Here is an 18,089-nt window from a genome sequence, read left to right on the forward strand (position 1 = left end):
GTTTTTACACACGCACCAACTTTTTGCATTCTGTTGTTGGCCCAGCACTAACACAACGCTTAAAGATGAATAAGCTCCATTCCGCACAACATTATAAAAGTTAAGTAGACTTCAAGTGCCCTTTGCGGAAACTCGTCGCAAAATCTACAGCGCGTAGCAGACGCCCCTCGCTTTCCGCGCGCTTCCCGAGCGCGGAAAGCCCACGGGTCCGGCGCAGCAGCGGCGCGGTGCGGGAGTTCACCGCAAAAGGCCCACGCGGGAGCCGGCGCTTTGGACACTCCCCCTATTCTAGGTCACTCTACCTTTAGCGTCCCATTAACGTCTTTAACGTTTCATTAGCTCGAACAGGAAAAAGATGCAGGAAGCCTCAACACAAAGTCACCTCGCACCCGTATAGGGCTGATGGAGTATAGGCTGATCGTGCCGTTCGTTCTTGTTTTCATTCTTTCTCTCTCGCATCTAGCAATTTCATCGCCAGATATGTGCGTCTTGTTGCGGGAGGTCGAGGGCAAAGTTAGGGAAATGCGCTAAATGCATCACATATTATAGAACAGTTAGTGCTACGAGGATGAACATGCGGAAACCTCAAAGTCGGGTAAAATTTTCGCATTATATATATATAGTATATAGTCTTATGCGTCGAATAACGCGTGTCAGAACAGTGAGCGCATGACTGCACATTTCGCGCACCATCATGCTCCTCACGGCGGCAATCTTCAGTTTGCTAGCTCCCTCCCTGTTTTCTCGTTTATCTTTTGTATATGTAGGTTTCATAGCAAATAGCCATACTTCATAGAAAACAATATACGCGCAAAGCTCGCTCTGTAACTGTTCATTTCGGAGTTTTCTCAGCTCACCTCGTACTGGCGATCGATTGAGAAGTCGTCCGGAGAGGCGACGTCCAGTGCTTCGGCCACCCTGGAAATAGAACACGGCGGGCGCGAACGTGAACAACGCACTGCAGAAAATACGAATTGTTCTCAAAATCGAGGAGTCTGCAGATTTATACAGTATGCGTACTTTCATTTGCATTATGTCTGCCACACGAGGTATACATTGAAACATAAGTAATCAAAGTCAAACTGCTACAGAAATCGAGAAAATGTACCTATACAACCTTCGCATGCGAAGAACTGCGGGTTCGTTCCCCACCGGTAGCGAGTTGTCTTCTCTTCATTTAATCATTACTATATAGATGGGTGGAAAAAAATTAGTGCGTGTCAATTAAACAATACATTTAGCACCCCTTATGCTTTCCTTGGCTTGATTACCTTTGGCCTCTCATATTAATCTGATAACCAAAAAATGAGCGCGAAATAAAGTGAGACCGGACGAAAAAGGCCACAGGACGTGGCCATCTTCGTTTTGTCTCACGCTATTTCGAGCTCATTTTCTTCGTCATGAACACGGGTCATGAATAACCAACTCGCGCAACAGTGTATCTTACTAATTTGATGATAAAATGCGAAGAACCGAAACTATCATTGAGACGCGACCGCGTGAGCGAAGCAGGGCGCCGGGCGAAGCGCAGTTCGGCGAAAACGGAACCTTTGAACCATGCGCCGTTCTACCCATGGCAACGCCAAAGAGGTCCTTTTTTCCATGAATCAAACAGTAACGAACAAGCAGCATTTTATTACGTCTCTTGATGCACAGAAGGTTCTTTTTGTATTGCAGCTAGTTTGATTACTAGTCATTAATTGTAGTCGGACTCCCTCACGTCATCTGGATCATTTCCAAAATGTCCCACTCGTGACGCACGTCATGTGATACATTTACCTTAATTTCTCGGTAAGTAGGGCACTGCTTTGATAATATTGCCGTTTTAGACGTTGTTGTATACATTGAGCTTTCACTCTGACATAAATTGTTATTTGCCTTTAGTGTCCCTTTAACGAGTGAGCGTGACAGCGTGCATCAACGCGTTCGCCGTCGCCACGAACCTCTGCAGAGCCTTCCTGTTGAGTACCATGCCAGCCGACAGGTCCGGGTAGGCCAGCGACCGCGGGTCATCGAAGTGGTGCACGATGGTCGTCTCTTCGTCCCACAGAGCGTGGCCCACGAACCGGGCCTCCTGCGGGCATCCACGCAAGCGCACTTCTGCAAATGCTGGCAGTGTTCGTATTGGTGTAGCCAGAGGGGGTTGTAGTGGGTTCAAATCCTCGAATGTTTTTACATTTTGTATGCTTATATGCACACGCACACGAACACACGCGCGGACATGCTTAAAGGGGGGCTCGGACCGCAACCGAAAGGAGTTTCTCGCTACGCCCCTGAGTGTGGACAGACGAACTATAGCACCGCGTGCGATGCCGAACGGCACTTGTGATTGCACAGTTACTTACCTGAGTAGAATTGCGTGTTTGCAGAGCTTTGTGAAGCAGCGAGAGGTCGACGCCCGTGGTGTCGTCGCAAAAGAAAAACCAGTGAGGGTCTTGCTTGTGAAGCCGTTCCAGCCTGAAAATCGCACCAGAGGCATATTTTTAATCCGCCCAGTGTTCTTGTAAGCATAGCTTTTTGTTTGAGCTAACACGTGAAAGAATTGATTTTTGTTTGAGCGAGCACACTTTCTGTCTCTTAGAGAGTCCGCACGAACAGGTACAAGCCCGTGTTGACACAGTGTTGCGCCTGTCCATGTTGACTAGTGATGATGATGATATGTGGTGGTTAATGGCGCAAGGGCCATGTGATGGCCAAAGAGTGAAAGGACATGCTATGGCGCGTGGTCTATGACAGTGTAAGGTGGCTGTATAAGGGCCTTAAAAGAACCTGCGCACTAAATGTGCGTAAAATACATATACTAGTTAAAACAATGAAAGTGACGTGAACTGTATCCAATCGGAGCAGTGGTGTAGCTAGAGAGGTATAGGTATGGTTTGGGGGACGGGGTTCAAATCGCTCCCAAAAAATTTGTACATTTTGTACGTGTACAAATGCACGCATGGACATACATAAAAGGGAGTCGGATCACTCTCCCCCACCCCATCCCTCAACCGAAAAAACGTCTGGCTACAACCCGGGTGTTGACCTCTCGTTCTTCTCTAGATGTGCGCATTTTAGATCCTTCAACGTCTTATGTCAACTCGCCCAGCTGCAAGTTTTATTGAACTAGAGTGTTTCTTTCTCTTTCTGGGGCAACTATAGATGTCTATATGCATCAGGAAGCAGCAGAAAGTAAATAAGTACGTGTCTATGGCGCACACAACGCGGGCGAGCGCGGATTTCTATACCTGTGTCGTTTTTTTATTCGTGTGTTTGGAGCTAGTTTCTAATAATCATCTGTGCCGATAACCATAGTCGAAAAAGTACACGTGATAGATCGCTATGAGGGATTGGCCGAGGAGCTGATGGAGGAAGAGGAATTGGCCATGTAAGAAGGAAAAGTCCGCACGCACGCACGCACGCGCACACACACACGCACGCACGCACACACACACACACACACACACACACACACACACACACACACACACACACACACACACACACACACACACACACACACACACACAGAGAGAGAGAGAGAAACGCGCGCGCGCGGCAACGTAATTTTGTAAAGGACAGCGATATAAATCTCGCGGCTCCCAATAGCCCGAACATCACCGCATGTTAAGTAGAATACAGTAATACAGTAGACCCTTTATAACCACATCGCCAATCGGCGAACCACAACGTCAACTTCTAACATACTTTTCGGTAGCCCGGTTCGCCTCGGATCTCGGATAGCCACATTTTCCAGTGACTCTAAGCCACACCTGGAAACACACCTTCTGGTGAGACATTGATCACGCCTTTTCTTTTTTCTATGTAATCACTCTTTCTCGCCTCTCCTCCTTTCCCGCAATGCGTACCGGGCAAGTCTGGGCGGCGTTGGACGGGACTGTCAATCGGTGACGTGAGAAACAAAGTCCTCTCGATGGGCACATCCACACGCGCACTTCGGTGATTGGTTTCGGTTTCGCGTGCTTTGTTCGTCTTGCCGCAGACTCCGCGGGTAACCGTTTTTTGACGCGAAAGCGCTTCTTGGCAAGGGTGGCAAAAGCTCGCGCCCAGCTGGCGTCCGCAAAAGCCGTGTCCGGAAAGCACGTGGACCTCTCCCGTCGTGTTCCTTTCTCGTCTCTTCGTGTTTTTGTGCAGTTTATCGTCACAACCACCTGCAGATGGCCGCGGCGCAGGTGAGGGGAATGCCTGCAACAGGAGAAGGGGAAGTCCCGACTCGTAGGGGAGAAGGAAAGCGCTAGGGTTGCCACCTGTCCGGTTTTAGACCGGCTATAGACCGGCCCAGCCGGTTTTTTAGATAGCGGGCCGGTTGCCAGCCCGCACCTAAGTACAGTGACCGGTCGCCACTGGCCAGTTTTTTTCGTCAGAATATCGCAGTCCTTTATTTTCTGGGAAGTTTTATAAGCGTCATTTCATCAACTATGACGGTAAATATTTATCGTCCATCACCAAAAGTCTTACGCTACTAAGTCAACCACTTTTTATAATCTCTTGAAGCGTAGCTATCATTGAAATATAGAATATTATTGCGCGTGTATGTATATATAAATATCCATATTTTTTAGAACAGACAATAAACCCAAGTAAAGTATAGGGTATGCTATAGTCGTTAATTATTGTATATAAAATGTGGCGCCAAACAGTGTAACTGGCATGTTTCTTTTTTGTTTTTTTTTTAAGCGATGACTTTATGAGCTATACATTGTGGTGGTGGCATCGTATGCGAAATACCTGGCGCCAGCGGGATGCGGGCCTCGAAGGTGCGCCAGTCGCTTGCGTATTTGTGTGTGCGCCGTTTTCCAACAAATGATGCTCTCTAGGCCGCGGGCTTGCCGGCGATCAGCCGTTTCTGATATAACAATCTGACCTTTTATCGAGGTGACTTGTCATTTCAGGTTGCCACATTTCATTGTTCCATTTCATTGTTTCAAGCATGTCCGTCGTTGTTGCCTGTAGCAACTTCAGTGTTGCGCTTCTTAGCACGTGGATGAAGGTCCGATTGCCAGTAAGGAGGAAGCATTGCACCATGCGATAGCAAGAAAGAAAGAAAGAAAGAAAGTAGTAGGCACTGGCGTAAATGACGGGGGGGGGGGTCAGGGTGGCCTGCCCCCCCTTGTGTTCACGCTGGGGGGGACACCCTTTGCAATGTCTCCCCTTGAGATTTATTTTTCAAACGCCATGTATTTGAATTGCTTGAGAGTTAACTTAAATCAACTTTTTTTTTTGTTAATGCCTGTTTATCTTATAGTGTGTGCAGGCCTGTTCAATACACTTTAGATTTGCTGTGTGAGACTATTGAAATCGCAACTGCCGCTTGACCGCTGTCGGAGAAGACTCAATGGAACAATGCAATTACATGAGCTGGGAACCCGTGCTCGTTTTTTAACATTTATTTCAAAGCATGATTTTAATTTTTATAATAAAAATAAAAACAAAATGGCCGCCATGGCAAGATCTGTGTCCCCCCTGGTGATTTACCTGGATTTACGCCACTGGAGTAGCGCACACACGCCGAGCTTCGCTTGCTCGCATTTTCCCGATAGGGCAAGGGCTCCTAATTCTTTTCTCTCTCTCTCTCTCTTTTTGCGTAATAAGGAAATCATAAGAAGTGGACGCGTCACTTATAAACCGCTGGGTATAGTCTCTTCTTTTGCGAACCTAACGAGCGTATACAGTGCGCCTTTTACCGTTTGATCAGGGGAAACACGGTCCACGCTCCCGCGACGTCGGGCCATTGCTTGTGCAGCAGGTACACGGCAGGCGGCACCTGGGTCGCACAGCGCTTGGTCACTTTAGCGTGCGGTTTGGAACGCGAAACCGAAAATCACTACGCAAGAAATGGGTTGCAAAAAACCGCTATTGCAATTACACATACAAAATCAGAGAGATTGACCAGATATAGCTCCGGTTAACTACCCTGAGTGAAGGAAAGGGGGTACGAGGATAAGAGAAAGTAAAGGAAGGAGCACAAATAAAATGAGCTTGGGATATACAGGGTGTATAAAGAAATTTGTCCGAAAATCCTAAAAAAATTAGGGAAACGCAATATTTGCTCATTGCCTTCACACTCATAAGCGTGCGCACAGGGGGGGGGGGGGGGGGCGCCCCCCCTAATCACCTAAGAGGGGGGCGCAAAATCTGCCTCATACGTTGACCCTTCTAGTCAACTAAGTTGGGGGGGGGGCGCAAAATCTGCCCCATACATTGACTTAGTATAGGGTGGGGGGGCGCTGCGATGAACCATTGCCCCCCCCCCCCTGATGGGGAACCCTGCGCACGCCTATGTTCACAGTTACTTTATCTTTTGTGCCGGCAGTCATCTTGACGCATCAATTACAGTGCAGTAAGTAAAGAAACTAAATTAATTAACTAAATTAATGGAGACAGGTGGTCGGGTCAAATGGGAGAGTGGAAGTCCTCAGCCCATTACCGCTTTGAGATTTCCAAAAAGCGGACGCTGCAAATTTTAGCGGAGCGATGAAATCTGACCCATTTCGCCGGCGAAACTGAAACCAAAGCGTGGAAGAGCGCAACAGGCGTCGGTCATGCTCTTCCGAGACGTCCAGAATAAGCGAGCATCGTAAAATCAACCATCGATCGACTTCGCTTCGGTGTGTGTGCGGGCTGTGCTTTCGATTATACCACGCACGGCGCACGTGTACATTGGCGAATTCAGAACGTTGTCGTGAACAGTGACGGTATTCTGGTCGTCTGCTCATTGCGTTCATCCACGCTTAAAGGGGTCATGAAGCACCCCTTGGGCTTGTTGAAAAAACACATCCTGCGGAAAGCTGACACGGCTATGAACTGGTCAGCCAAATATTGCAGTCGTGCGCGCCGCGTAAAGGCTACAAGCGGAACGCGAAGTTGCTGTTTTCTCAGGCGCCCTCTTTTCAAACAGAGGCCGGCGGAGGCCGGTTCTCACTCTCGTCGGTGGGCGGGGCGTCTGCCCGTTGACGTCGCGATCTGCCTATTCACGTCGCAAAAGACATAGCATCCTCATTGACCGATAGCCGACATAAATCGAGAGCGGCGTTCGGATCAGATGCGCTTCTTGCCACGAGGTGCCGCCACTTGCCAGCGCCGCACTCCTTACACGGTAGCCGCACTCGCGCGCGCGAATCATTGCGGGAGAGCGATCGCGTTTCATGACGCGCGCTGACGTAACTTCTTTCCCCCGTGCCATCCCTCCCTGTGTAGCTTCCAGTGCACTCTTCGGGACGAGAAAAGAGAGAAAGCGCTGAGAGCGTGCGCCAAACCCCCGTAACTCCGCTCATTCTTGACGGATTCGAGAAATTTTTGCGGCAATCGATTTGGGAGGCAGTAAACTCCGATACGGAGGTCATTAGATCATTACTTAGAAAAGTGGTTCATGACCCCTTAAGTTTCGGTTTTGCCGGTGAATTAAGCCGAACTTTGTCAATGCGCAATTTGGAAAAGGGGCCGCTATTTGGAAATGTCAAAAGTTGAAATGGCTTCTTGCAGGAATGACTTCAATTCTCCCATTTCACCCAACCTCCTGTCTCCACTAATGAAAAAGTTAAATAATTTAATTTCTCTAATTACTGCCGTAAATTATGCCTCCGATCATCTTAAGGTGTTTGCCGCGACAGAAAATGTGATTATGAAGGTAGCGGGAAAATATTCCATTTCCCTTATTTTTCAGGATATTCGGACACAATTCTTGGAACACCCTGTACACATACTGTAGCAGACAGTGACATGCGAAGCGTACAGATGAGCAGTGAACTCCGCTTCAGGAAAGTGTGGTAATCCATGGCACCGCCTTTCTAAGTGTACGCCTTGCTGGAGCATTTGGTGCGCGTGTGTGAAAAACATAATACCGCGAACACGCGCGGTCACATAGAGAATGCTTGTCCTTGTATTCCTCTATACCAGGGGTCTCAACTCACCTCAGCTAGCGTGCCACAGTCACGAAATTGTGTCCCGATGGGCCTGGATGGTGAAGTAGGTTGGAGAGAGATGCGAGTGGGGCGGAGGGGAGGCCAGTTGGAACAATACGTAAGCTAACTTTGCCAATTTGCTTGAGCCGGTGTATAGAGTAAATAACAATCGAGGAACAGAGACACGAGACGAGCGCTAATGTCAAACTAAAGTTTATTTCTAAAGTTTACAGAAAAAGCGGCCTCGACTAATTATTGTGGCGCCATGAAATTCAACCAAATTCAACGGCGAAACCGAAACCGAAGCTCCGATGAGCGCAATAAGCAGACGACCAGAATGACGACCCTGTTAAAGACAACGACTGCAGGGATGTAGTTCTTCGGCGTTCGTTAAAATACGTGCGCCATGCGTGCTATAAATTGCAAGCGCAGCCCGCACACCCACACAACCGGTTGGTGGTGGACGCTGGACGTCTCAGAAGCATATGGCAGTTGCGTTCTTCTGCGTTTCCGTTTTGCCGCTGAATTTGGTTGAATTTCATTACTTCGCAATTATTACTAGAAACCGCTTTTACGAAATCCTTTATAAATTAAACATTTTGTTGTCAGCAGCATATACACAGTGCTATAAAAAAAAAAAAAAACTCTACACGTTTATCCACTCCTCCTTGAACAACCTGTTTACTATTGTGGAACACATTGTTCTCTAAAGACGATCGAAGCTGCAAATAGTACTTAATGCAGTCGGGCATTCATTTTCTCAAATCACTCGAAGTGAATGTGAACTGCGATTACTAATGTCGTGCACTAAAACAGCAGCCATCGCCGGTCTGGCGAGGGACGGCTGTCCGTGATTGAAGCATGCAGCTGTACACAGCACTGATTCCTCTCTTCTGAAGGCAGTATGCTTTTGGAAGCCGTGCAGTCTAGAGCTACGCGGCTCACAGGCAAAAATAAACGAACGTGTATACCATTTTCAGCGCCGTTGCTTGTTCCGCTATGCTCGACGACAGCCGCTCTGCCGCTTTGCTGCTCATTGCACTGTCTTGGCTCAGCACGACGAAGACAATGCCAGCATCTGACAAACAAACAGCGCGGGCATTGAGCTGCGCTGGTGACAACTCCGCGCTTCAGTCAACTTTCGGAACAGGTGCAGTAATCCAGACCGCTTACCTCTCTCCGCACAAGCACCGAGAGTCCAAAGCGCGAACGACATGAAGCCGACAAAAAGTACTGCCCTTAATGAGACGAAACACATGTTGCCGTCTTTATTTGTAGTATCACGGACCGTGAAAGGCCCGTTAATCCCCTTTATTGTAACATAACCGTTTATCAGCTGCCCCAGCAACACCATAAACACAAATGCATGGCCACAAACAACAAGTAAAATGAGGTGCGTCTTTGGTACAGAGCTTTGGTACCAGTTTGGTACACATACAATACTTTTAAATATATTCAATTAAATATCAAACGACGCAAGTTATTCAAGAGCAATGTCATAGACCGATGTAATCTCGCTTGTAAAAGCAACACTTTTTTTTTTTTTGGACAATGCAGCATCGGGTTTTCACGAAACCTCTCAAAAACATGGCGGGTGCCGAAGAAGATTTGAGCGATGAGATGGAAACTATAATGGAAACAAACGACAGCATCAACGAAGAAGATGCAATGTCTGACGACAGCTCTTGCTCGGAAGACGACAAGGACGCCGATGCCGAAGAAGAGAAACAAATCGAGGAGTTACAAGCAAAGGTCAAGACAAGAGCACGCGTTTTTTCTTGCGCGCCGGGCGCACGTTGTGTTGACGTATGCTCGGATGAAATGCTGACGATCGCCAGTAATCTAAACCGCACAGGTTCTTTACGATCAAGACGAGAGGAAGACGAAACAGGCTTTGACTTGCTACAGAATTCTCGTTGCGCGTTGCCGCGTTACGTGCAGCTCAGTTTCTCTTGCGTACGATAACCGGCATAACTCGCATAACTACGGGTGCATCTGACGCTAGCATGCAGACGCTCGCTTCACAAGCGTCCTGTAGCTGTAGCGCGTTTCTTTAACGTTCGCTTGACCGTGCTGTACGTTATTTTGGTGGCCCAGAAACATCACGGGCAGCAGGCCGTACGCCCGCGGTGTTGCGGAGTGCTTTCGCGTGATGCGAAAGCACGAAATTACCGGTTTTATGCGCTTTGCCGGTGACCATTGCCATAGGTTGTGTTGCTTTTCCCTCGATTGATTCGTAGTAAGATTTCGCAAGCGCGTCGCTGGGCCTCGGCGTTTTCACGTATGCGAAGCGTCCACGCCAGCGTTTGCGATTTGCTAACGTACCGTACTCTCCGTTCGCAGATCACGGCCAATCCGTACCAGTACGACAGCCACACAGCTCTGATCGCCTACTTGCGTAACACGGGAAACCTCGAGAGGCTGCGGGATGCGAGGGAAGCAATGGCCAAGATCTTCCCTCTTACGCCTGGTGAGTCCTGTACGCCTGTACGAAGTGTGCAGTTTTGTTATTTCGTTGTTTCTTAAATAGTTTTTTTTCTTTTCGTGATCACGTCGTGGCGTTTTCTCGATACGCAGAGTTGTGGCTGGAGTGGATCAAAGACGAGAGTACGCTGTGCGAGAGTGACGAGGAGAAAGAGAAAGTGATGCCACTCTTCGAGAGAGCCGTTCAAGACTACCTGTGTGAGTGACACGTACGACCCCTTAACAACTGCTTGTTCATTGGTGAATAATCTTTCTCGACGGACATGACCGGGAGAGCCCTGCGGTATAAAAGGGAGCAGTGTTTCAAGAAAATTCAAACACAGATGATGTATTGCCAAGGGCGAGGCATCCTCTTGTTTTTGGTGACATATATATGAAAAATTGAGAGGGGTGTGCTTATTCGATATGTAGACACGTGTGACTTGCACTTTCAGTTTTGGCAGCCCTTGTGTTTCCGGTTTATGTTACGTGACACTGTGTGAAAATTTCAAGAAAGGGGCTTACAGCATGTGAAATAGAAGACAAGCTAAAATCATTTGTTCACTTTTTGTTTGCTTGACCCGACAGGTTTGTGCTGTATTTCGACCTGTTTGGGCTGGATGGTAAAGTATAAGAGATACGCTTTTTTGCCATTTCGCTTGAGTCTCATATGTAGAAGCTTCGCTCAATGTCACTAATAGGTACTGTAGTACAGACCTCAGAACTGCTTGTGATTACACCCACACACCCCGCATTTATTGGTTTTGACTATTGTACGCTGAATTCTCCAATTCTCTGCCATTAATTATTGTCCATTTGGGGTGGCCACTACTGCACTCTGAATCAAATGGTAATTGGTACAAATGGAAAGTGGTACATTTGGGGTGGCCACTACTGCACTCTAAATCAAATGGTAACAATCGGGAGCCTGCTCTTGATCTGAGTCATAGGAAGTGTGTCCGAGATGAACATGCGTCTGCTTGCCAGAAACATCCGAGGCTGGAAAAGGAAAAACATCAACTTGCATTCTGTTGCCAAAATACAAGGGGCATAGGCACATTCGTGCGTGTCATCTCAGCAGATGCCACTCCAGGAATAGCAGCTGCAGGAGCCACAGGACTGGAACTTCTTCAGGTCTTGGTCAGGCTGTGATGTTAAAGGTGAAATTGCCACGCGGCTCTGGAAAAAAATGAAAAAAAACACGACCAAATGTGTTCAGCGCTCCTGATTTTGATCAGTCAAAACAAGGTGATGCATAATGGCGCAGTGCTACGAAGTGCTACCATTTGAACGTATGATTAGTGCGGGAGATGTATAGTTCACAGATACTGACAGCACTGTTCAGAATACAACATGTAGGCCTCAGTTTGACTTGTTGTAGTAAACACATCTGAGGTGTTTATTATAGTGATTAATTACAAACAATGTGACCTTTTCGCTGCGCTGTTATGTGAATAAAACGCTTTTACCAACCATGAGTTCTTTCAGTTTAGTTTTTCAAGGTAGGTGAAGGGCTGATGTATCCACACACGAAATTTTAGACAGAAACATTCGTTAACCATTCTGCCTACTCCGTGACTCCTTCCTGATGTCTCTACAAATCTCATTTCCGCATATCTAGCACAACTGTGCGTGTTTTAAGATCTCCGTCAGTGTGTACATTAAGTGCATCCACCAGTGACGACTTCAGCTGAAATATTCTGTGCAAATTTTGTTCATGTCACTTTGTTCCTGAAATTGCTTATAGCTTGTTATTCTATGTGTTGCAGCAGTCAGTAAACACATAGTGTGGTGGCACATGGTATTGGAAGCCGTAAACTGGTGAAATTAACGGGAAATAAAAGTTGAAAACTTCTCTATTTCGTGGTACTATTACTTGTTGGACTAATTAGACAATTATTTCTGACATCTTTACATAAGATTACATCTGCATCATGAACGCTGTTTTATAGGCCTCCACGTTTTTTTATATATTTCATTTTCTGACACCCTGTGGTTCTTTCATATCCTGATAAATTCATGCGTATGGATGACTTACCATACTGCTCTCATTGAGATGTAGCTGCTGTGACTAGAAATACAGCCCGTAGCCTCATGCTCAGGTGCAATAGTATATGTCTAAGTATTCATGACCGTGCAGTGACATCAGCGAAAAATAGGGGAGATGATGAAATGGAGACTGTATAGAAACAGACTGCATGCTATCCTCTTGTCTATTTGTATTTCTTTCTTTTTTCTTTCTTCTTTTTTATGTTCTGTCCTTGTTCATTTGTGCTGTGCAGTTAACGTCATGCTGTCCAATGAGTGTGAAAGTTTTGAGTAGTAGACATTTGCTTTTGTGTTGTCGTTTCTTTCCTGTCATCAATTGCCGTGTGTGCGTCCAATCGTCTCCAGCGGTGGCCCTGTGGTTGGAGTATGCCCAGTTCTCCATCGGCCTGATGAATGCCGAACAAGGGCTCGAACGGGTGCGGCAGGTGTTTGAGCGTGCGGTCACCGCTGCCGGCCTTCACGTCTCCCAGGGCTCCCTCCTGTGGGAGGCCTACCGCGAGTTTGAGATCTGCCTCCTGTCCACCGTCCAGGTGGGTGCTGCTCCTTGTGTTATCATTCCACATTCAACCTTCTTTCACTGATCACATTTTTCTTAAGATGCATTCCATACATCATAAGGATGAATATAAATAAAAGTTTGATTATACACTTAAACCTCGTTATAACGAATGCAGATATAACGAATTATCGGTTATAACGAAGTAAATGAGAAATTGTCTTGTCATAGCTAGTTTTACAAATAACCGTTTATAACGAATTTTCGGATATAACGAAGTTATTTTCGTGGCAGGTGCGACTTTGTTATAATGAGGTTTGAGTGTACCATGAAAGAATAAGAAAAAGATGTTTCAGCTCCACTGATGAGAACCTTGTTCAGAAATCTTGTCAACAAGGCTCCCGTTAGGGGTAGCTGAGAAGACTTTTTCTTATTCCTTTGTGGTCGTTCTTCCTCTTTTACTTTTTATAATAATGATATCTGGGTTTTATGTGCCAAAACCATGATAAGATTTGAGGCACGGCGTAGTGGAAGGCTCAGGAAATTTTGACCATCTGGGCTTCTTTAACGTGCAATGATGTTGCACAGTACACGGGCCACTAGCATTTCGCCTCCGCCAAACGTGACCGCTGCGGCCGATGTCAGAACTGCAGCTTTCAAGTCAGCAGTCTTTTACTTATTATCATGATGTTTGCCGACCGGGCAGGTTTCTTTGAAAACCTTGACTTTAATAAATGAAAGTTTGTAAAACATTAGTGGGACCTCCTGTAAAACACTTATGCCGAATATGAATAACTACTACTATTTCAGACACCTCATAAATGCAATTAAAGTATGAAATAGAGGCTATCCACTGAGTTAATCTTATGATTTATGCTTTTAGCACGCACATTGGAAGTGCGGCTTCAAGGAAGGAAGCTTCAAGTTGGCCAGTGTACTTATAACGTGCCTGTATCTTCGAATTTTTTAGGAGCATCAGTGTTTTAAGGTAACAGGTGGTTTACAGGAAAATAAAATCTGGTGCGAAAATATGTTTCCTTGTAGCCTTAATGATGGACATCTTCAGTTTCTTTACAAGTTGAACTTGTTTGGAGTGCTGATCGGCTCTTATTCCAGATTCACAACATGTGCCTTAATGTCACTAATGAATTGGTTTTGTTCGTTAGCTCGTTAAGCGTTTTTACTTATTGCATTATGAGTATTCACCTATTCAATTATCCAGGCAAAGTGTCAGTGTTTTAAAACCTGCCATAGAAGACATATTTGTGGTTTATAAAGCACCTTTCCAGACTCGGGCAGTTATAACATTTGCAGGTTGTACTTACCATAAATATTTTTAGCATCCTGAGCTACAGTTGGTAAAAGTATGCACTGAGGCATTTCCAAGATCTCTGTCATTGTCACTGGCACAGAAAGGGTGGCGGAAAAAATGGCACTATTGAGAATAAATGTTTATGCAGAATGGAATTTTAGACTAGGGCCATTGGTCGAAGATTGTTTCTGGGATTTTTTTTTTGTTTTGTTCTAGATTGGTTTCTGCGATTTTTTTGTTGTTCTAGGACCTTCATCTTTGTTTTTTGCTAGTGGCTATTTTTATTCTCGGGCTTCACCACAACTGGGAATGGTGTGTTTAAGGTTCTCTATATCACAGCACAAGGAACGTGGACGACATTGAAAGACACACACGTTCCTTGGGCTGTGAAACATTGAATTATGCTGCACCAACCAGCCCAACGCTCAACCGTAGTGTTTAAGGTAAAATTATGTTTAGTTTTGTTTTTTTAGTTTTGTCATAATCATAAAGAAGAGGCTGGACGAATGGAGGGGTGTTGGATGCGAGTTTGGAAGGTTACTGGGAGAAGTCGAAGTTCCACATTTTCTTGTATGTAAGAATGGCTGACTGGGCGTGCTGGTTCAGTATATTTTGAAGAATATATGTGCTGTCGTGTATAGATACTGTGATCTCTTCTAAATAAACATTGTTGGAAGTGGCGCTCTGTGTGTGTGTGTATGACCCCTCCCTCCGTCGGTTGTCGTCGTTGTGCCTTACACTTGAAAAATCTTGTATGTACATCCATTGTATTTTGCTCTTTCCAGGTAGGTGCGAGTGAAGAGAGCACGCAGGAGCAGCGGGAGCAGTACGTTGCTCAGAGGAACCGTGTCTACAGCCTCTTCAAGAGGCAGCTCTCGGTCCCACTTTTTGGCAAGTTTTCCTCGTGGCAGATGCCCCACTTTCATTGTTGGGATTTGAATGTCATCCGCACTGTGCCACTACCTTAGTGTAGCTTTCCTACAGCTGGCTGTTGCGTGAGGAGGCCAGTGATCGTCGTAGTCACGTGATGATGATGGTGAATGTGTCGATCAGTGATAGAGGTGAGCCCTCCATTGGCACCCTTTCCATTATCATAACAGGGAAGGAGTACTAGGGCAAGGATATATTTACGGGAGGTTGGGGGGGGGGGGGCATAGCTACCCCCTGGCAACACCCCTAAAGAGGGCTCCTATCTAAGTCAATTCCTGCAGTAGTAATCCTTAATTTCTTTGTGGCTTTCTTCCCTTTTTAAGTGCACCTTTCCTTTCTGTTTGGCACATGTGCCCTTGAGAAATTTTCCAACTGTGGAAAATCATTCCGTTTTTTTTTTATCTAGGGTGAGAGGGACCGTACCATGTGCACTACGAAAACTTTTAAGTTTGAATGTTTTTCAGTAAACGTGCAGTTGCGAGTTGGCGCCAGTGATGTGATTTCTTGCTTTTCTCCTTGTGTGTCTGAGCGCCTTTTCCACCAAGACGAATGCATACCAACTAGGAGAAATGTCTGCTTTATCTTAACATTCGTAATAGGTTACATGTTCATGTAGTTCTTTCTTTAAAGGGACACTAAAGAGCAAAACTATTTTTCTCATATAAGTAAACAACTCTTTCACGACACCAGAGACACCATGCTTGCTGCGAAAAGACGCTTAGTAAGTGACAAAACGCGCAAAAGCAAAATGTGGGTGGCGACGCCACCTAGAAGTTTCCGCACCATTCGCTGTGACGTCACATGTTTTGACGGCACCTACTAGGGACTACGTAGTTCCTAATCGGTAAAAATGAAGTACATTGTCCTCTAAGGGGGCCATAGACTTAAAGGGACACTAAAGGCAAATAACAATTTATGTCAGAGTGAAAGCCCAATGTATGACAACTTCTAAAACGGCAATATTATCAACAGCAGTGCCCTACTTACCGAGAAATTAAGCTAAATGTATCACATGATGAGCGCCACGAGTGGGACATTTTCAAAGTGATCCCGATGACGTAGGGAAGTCGGCCTACAATAAATCACTAGTAATCAAACTAGCAGCAGTAAAAAAAGAAAATTCCGAGCATCAAAAGACGTAATAAAATGCTGTTTGTTCGTTTCCGCTTGATTCATGGAAAACAAAACCTCCATGGCGTTGCCATGGGGAACGGCGCGCGTGTTTCAAAGGTTCCGTTTTCGCCGAACTGTGCCTCGCCCGTCTCAGTGGTAGTTTCGGGATCGCGTACTGCCGTGCGTGTTTTGCGCGCTCGTGAAAGTCGCTCTGATAGAAAGTTCGACAAAATGCCGCATGCGTGTGATATTGCCGGATGCCCGAATGGTGCACAACGCCAGTGCTGCAGCAAGGAAACCGGTGTGTCTCTTCACTGGGTGCCGCGGAATGAACCCTTACGCTCGAAGTGGCTTAGTGTCATGCCATTGCGCCAGTGTGTTAAACAGTCAAAACCTCTGCGTGTGTGCTCGCTGCACTTTCGTACTGAGGATTACGAGACCAACCGCAACTTGGTGACGGCTTTGAATGTGCCCATCCGAGCAAGTCTTTGCCGCAGCGCCGTTGTTGCTACTGTGGGTCCCGCTACTTCCGCTCGGCTGCTACTAGTGTCGGCGGCCGCGCAGTAAAAGCGGGCAACGTTGGGCACGGCAGCAGTGACATATGAGAGTCGTATTTTCAGGCGGGAGATTTGAAGCGCGCTAACGCGATGCGGACCACTAAAAACGTGATTTTATTTCAAAATAAGCACTTCCTTGGCACAAAAGCAGCACTACGAGGTTTCTGGACCGCTATTTCAACAATCAACGTCGACTTAATATTTGCCTTTAGTGTCCCTTTAACATACCAAGTCTGGGGTAATTTTGTTGAGCCAATGGCGCCAAAATAAGATAAATACATTTTGAAATCCGTGACGTCATGCGGGGAAATTTCAGCGCTAAATTTAAAATTCAAACTTTGAACCTGATTTTCTCCTCTATTAATAAAGCTTTGATGGCAAAATTAACGACATTTGAGTTCTGAGAGCGCAATTTATCGATCTAAACCGATTCATTGTTTCTATTTAGTGTCCCTTTAAGCTACCACTGTATTTCAGAAAATAAGTTTTTAAACAGAATGGAAGGGGGAGAGGGTATTGGACGTACAGGATTGAAAATACTATGGACATGGGAACTATAGCGGGTAGCTATTGTACGCGAAATTGCTATGCAGTTCACTGATGTGCAGGTCCTTACTGAAATTCTTGGCTCACCACAGAAGTTATGCAGCCTATTCACATTGCCTGCAGAAGTGAGAATCATCATTGACAGCAAATAGGACTCAGGGCTGGCCATAGAGAAGGCCAAGAGATGGCACTAGGAGTCTAGGGAGAAGGGGCAGCCACGCATATTGGCAGAATGGAAAGAGTCATTGAGTGAGCAGTGACCAGAAACATGTGCGTGCTTCCTCCCCGACGAGAAACTTAGTTCTTTCTCGGAAGACAGCCGCGTGACCTGTAGGATTAGAATTGTACGTGCTCTGTGACAGTGTATGATTTCTGTGTGCTTGCAGTAAGTGATCAGTCATTATAGTACCGGGGTAACTTGATTGGTTTTATATGGCCCTGCTCTATTCTCTTCATAATAAATTGCCAGCTAAGTCGGTGCTTGGGAGTGAGAAGCCCTCATTTGCTAACAACGTGATTGGACTGTCTAGTTCACTGTTCTGCGGCACACTTCCTGTGTTCTTCTTCCATCTGATTTCCATCGCCGCAGAAAGTCTCCGCTGCTGGCTGCACGCGTATCTCTTAACCCTTTCAGAAGAACTATCTGCAAATGTGTCAAACTTACACAACTTAATTTCAAAGTACCCGATATTGTGCTGCAACAAAAACATTGTCATAAT

At 46.1% G+C, this 18,089-nt stretch overlaps 2 protein-coding genes across 3 annotated transcripts in view; one reads left to right on the top strand and one right to left on the bottom strand.

The window, feature by feature from the left end:
• The window catches only part of LOC119390815 (beta-1,3-glucosyltransferase), a 30,262-nt gene extending 20,983 nt beyond the window's left edge, over window positions 1-9,279 (bottom strand). The window contains exons 1-6 of the mRNA XM_037658519.2: window positions 9,078-9,279; window positions 8,876-8,982; window positions 5,688-5,767; window positions 2,346-2,457; window positions 1,944-2,074; window positions 858-918 (exon numbers count right to left, since the gene is read on the bottom strand). Coding sequence (XP_037514447.1) covers window positions 858-918; window positions 1,944-2,074; window positions 2,346-2,457; window positions 5,688-5,767; window positions 8,876-8,982; window positions 9,078-9,258 — 672 coding nt within the window. The 5' untranslated portion in view covers window positions 9,259-9,279. The remainder of the gene's footprint in view (window positions 1-857; window positions 919-1,943; window positions 2,075-2,345; window positions 2,458-5,687; window positions 5,768-8,875; window positions 8,983-9,077) is intronic.
• A 202-nt stretch (window positions 9,280-9,481) lies between these two features.
• The window catches only part of LOC119390814 (squamous cell carcinoma antigen recognized by T-cells 3), a 50,230-nt gene continuing 41,622 nt past the window's right edge, over window positions 9,482-18,089 (top strand). For both annotated transcript variants that reach the window (XM_037658517.2, XM_049414934.1), the window contains exons 1-5: window positions 9,482-9,656; window positions 10,248-10,374; window positions 10,482-10,586; window positions 12,762-12,946; window positions 15,010-15,115. In XM_037658517.2, coding sequence (XP_037514445.1) covers window positions 9,492-9,656; window positions 10,248-10,374; window positions 10,482-10,586; window positions 12,762-12,946; window positions 15,010-15,115 — 688 coding nt within the window. In that variant the 5' untranslated portion in view covers window positions 9,482-9,491. The remainder of the gene's footprint in view (window positions 9,657-10,247; window positions 10,375-10,481; window positions 10,587-12,761; window positions 12,947-15,009; window positions 15,116-18,089) is intronic.

Source organism: Rhipicephalus sanguineus, chromosome 4 (assembly GCF_013339695.2).
Source record: "Rhipicephalus sanguineus isolate Rsan-2018 chromosome 4, BIME_Rsan_1.4, whole genome shotgun sequence".
Lineage (NCBI taxonomy): Eukaryota > Metazoa > Arthropoda > Arachnida > Ixodida > Ixodidae > Rhipicephalus > Rhipicephalus sanguineus.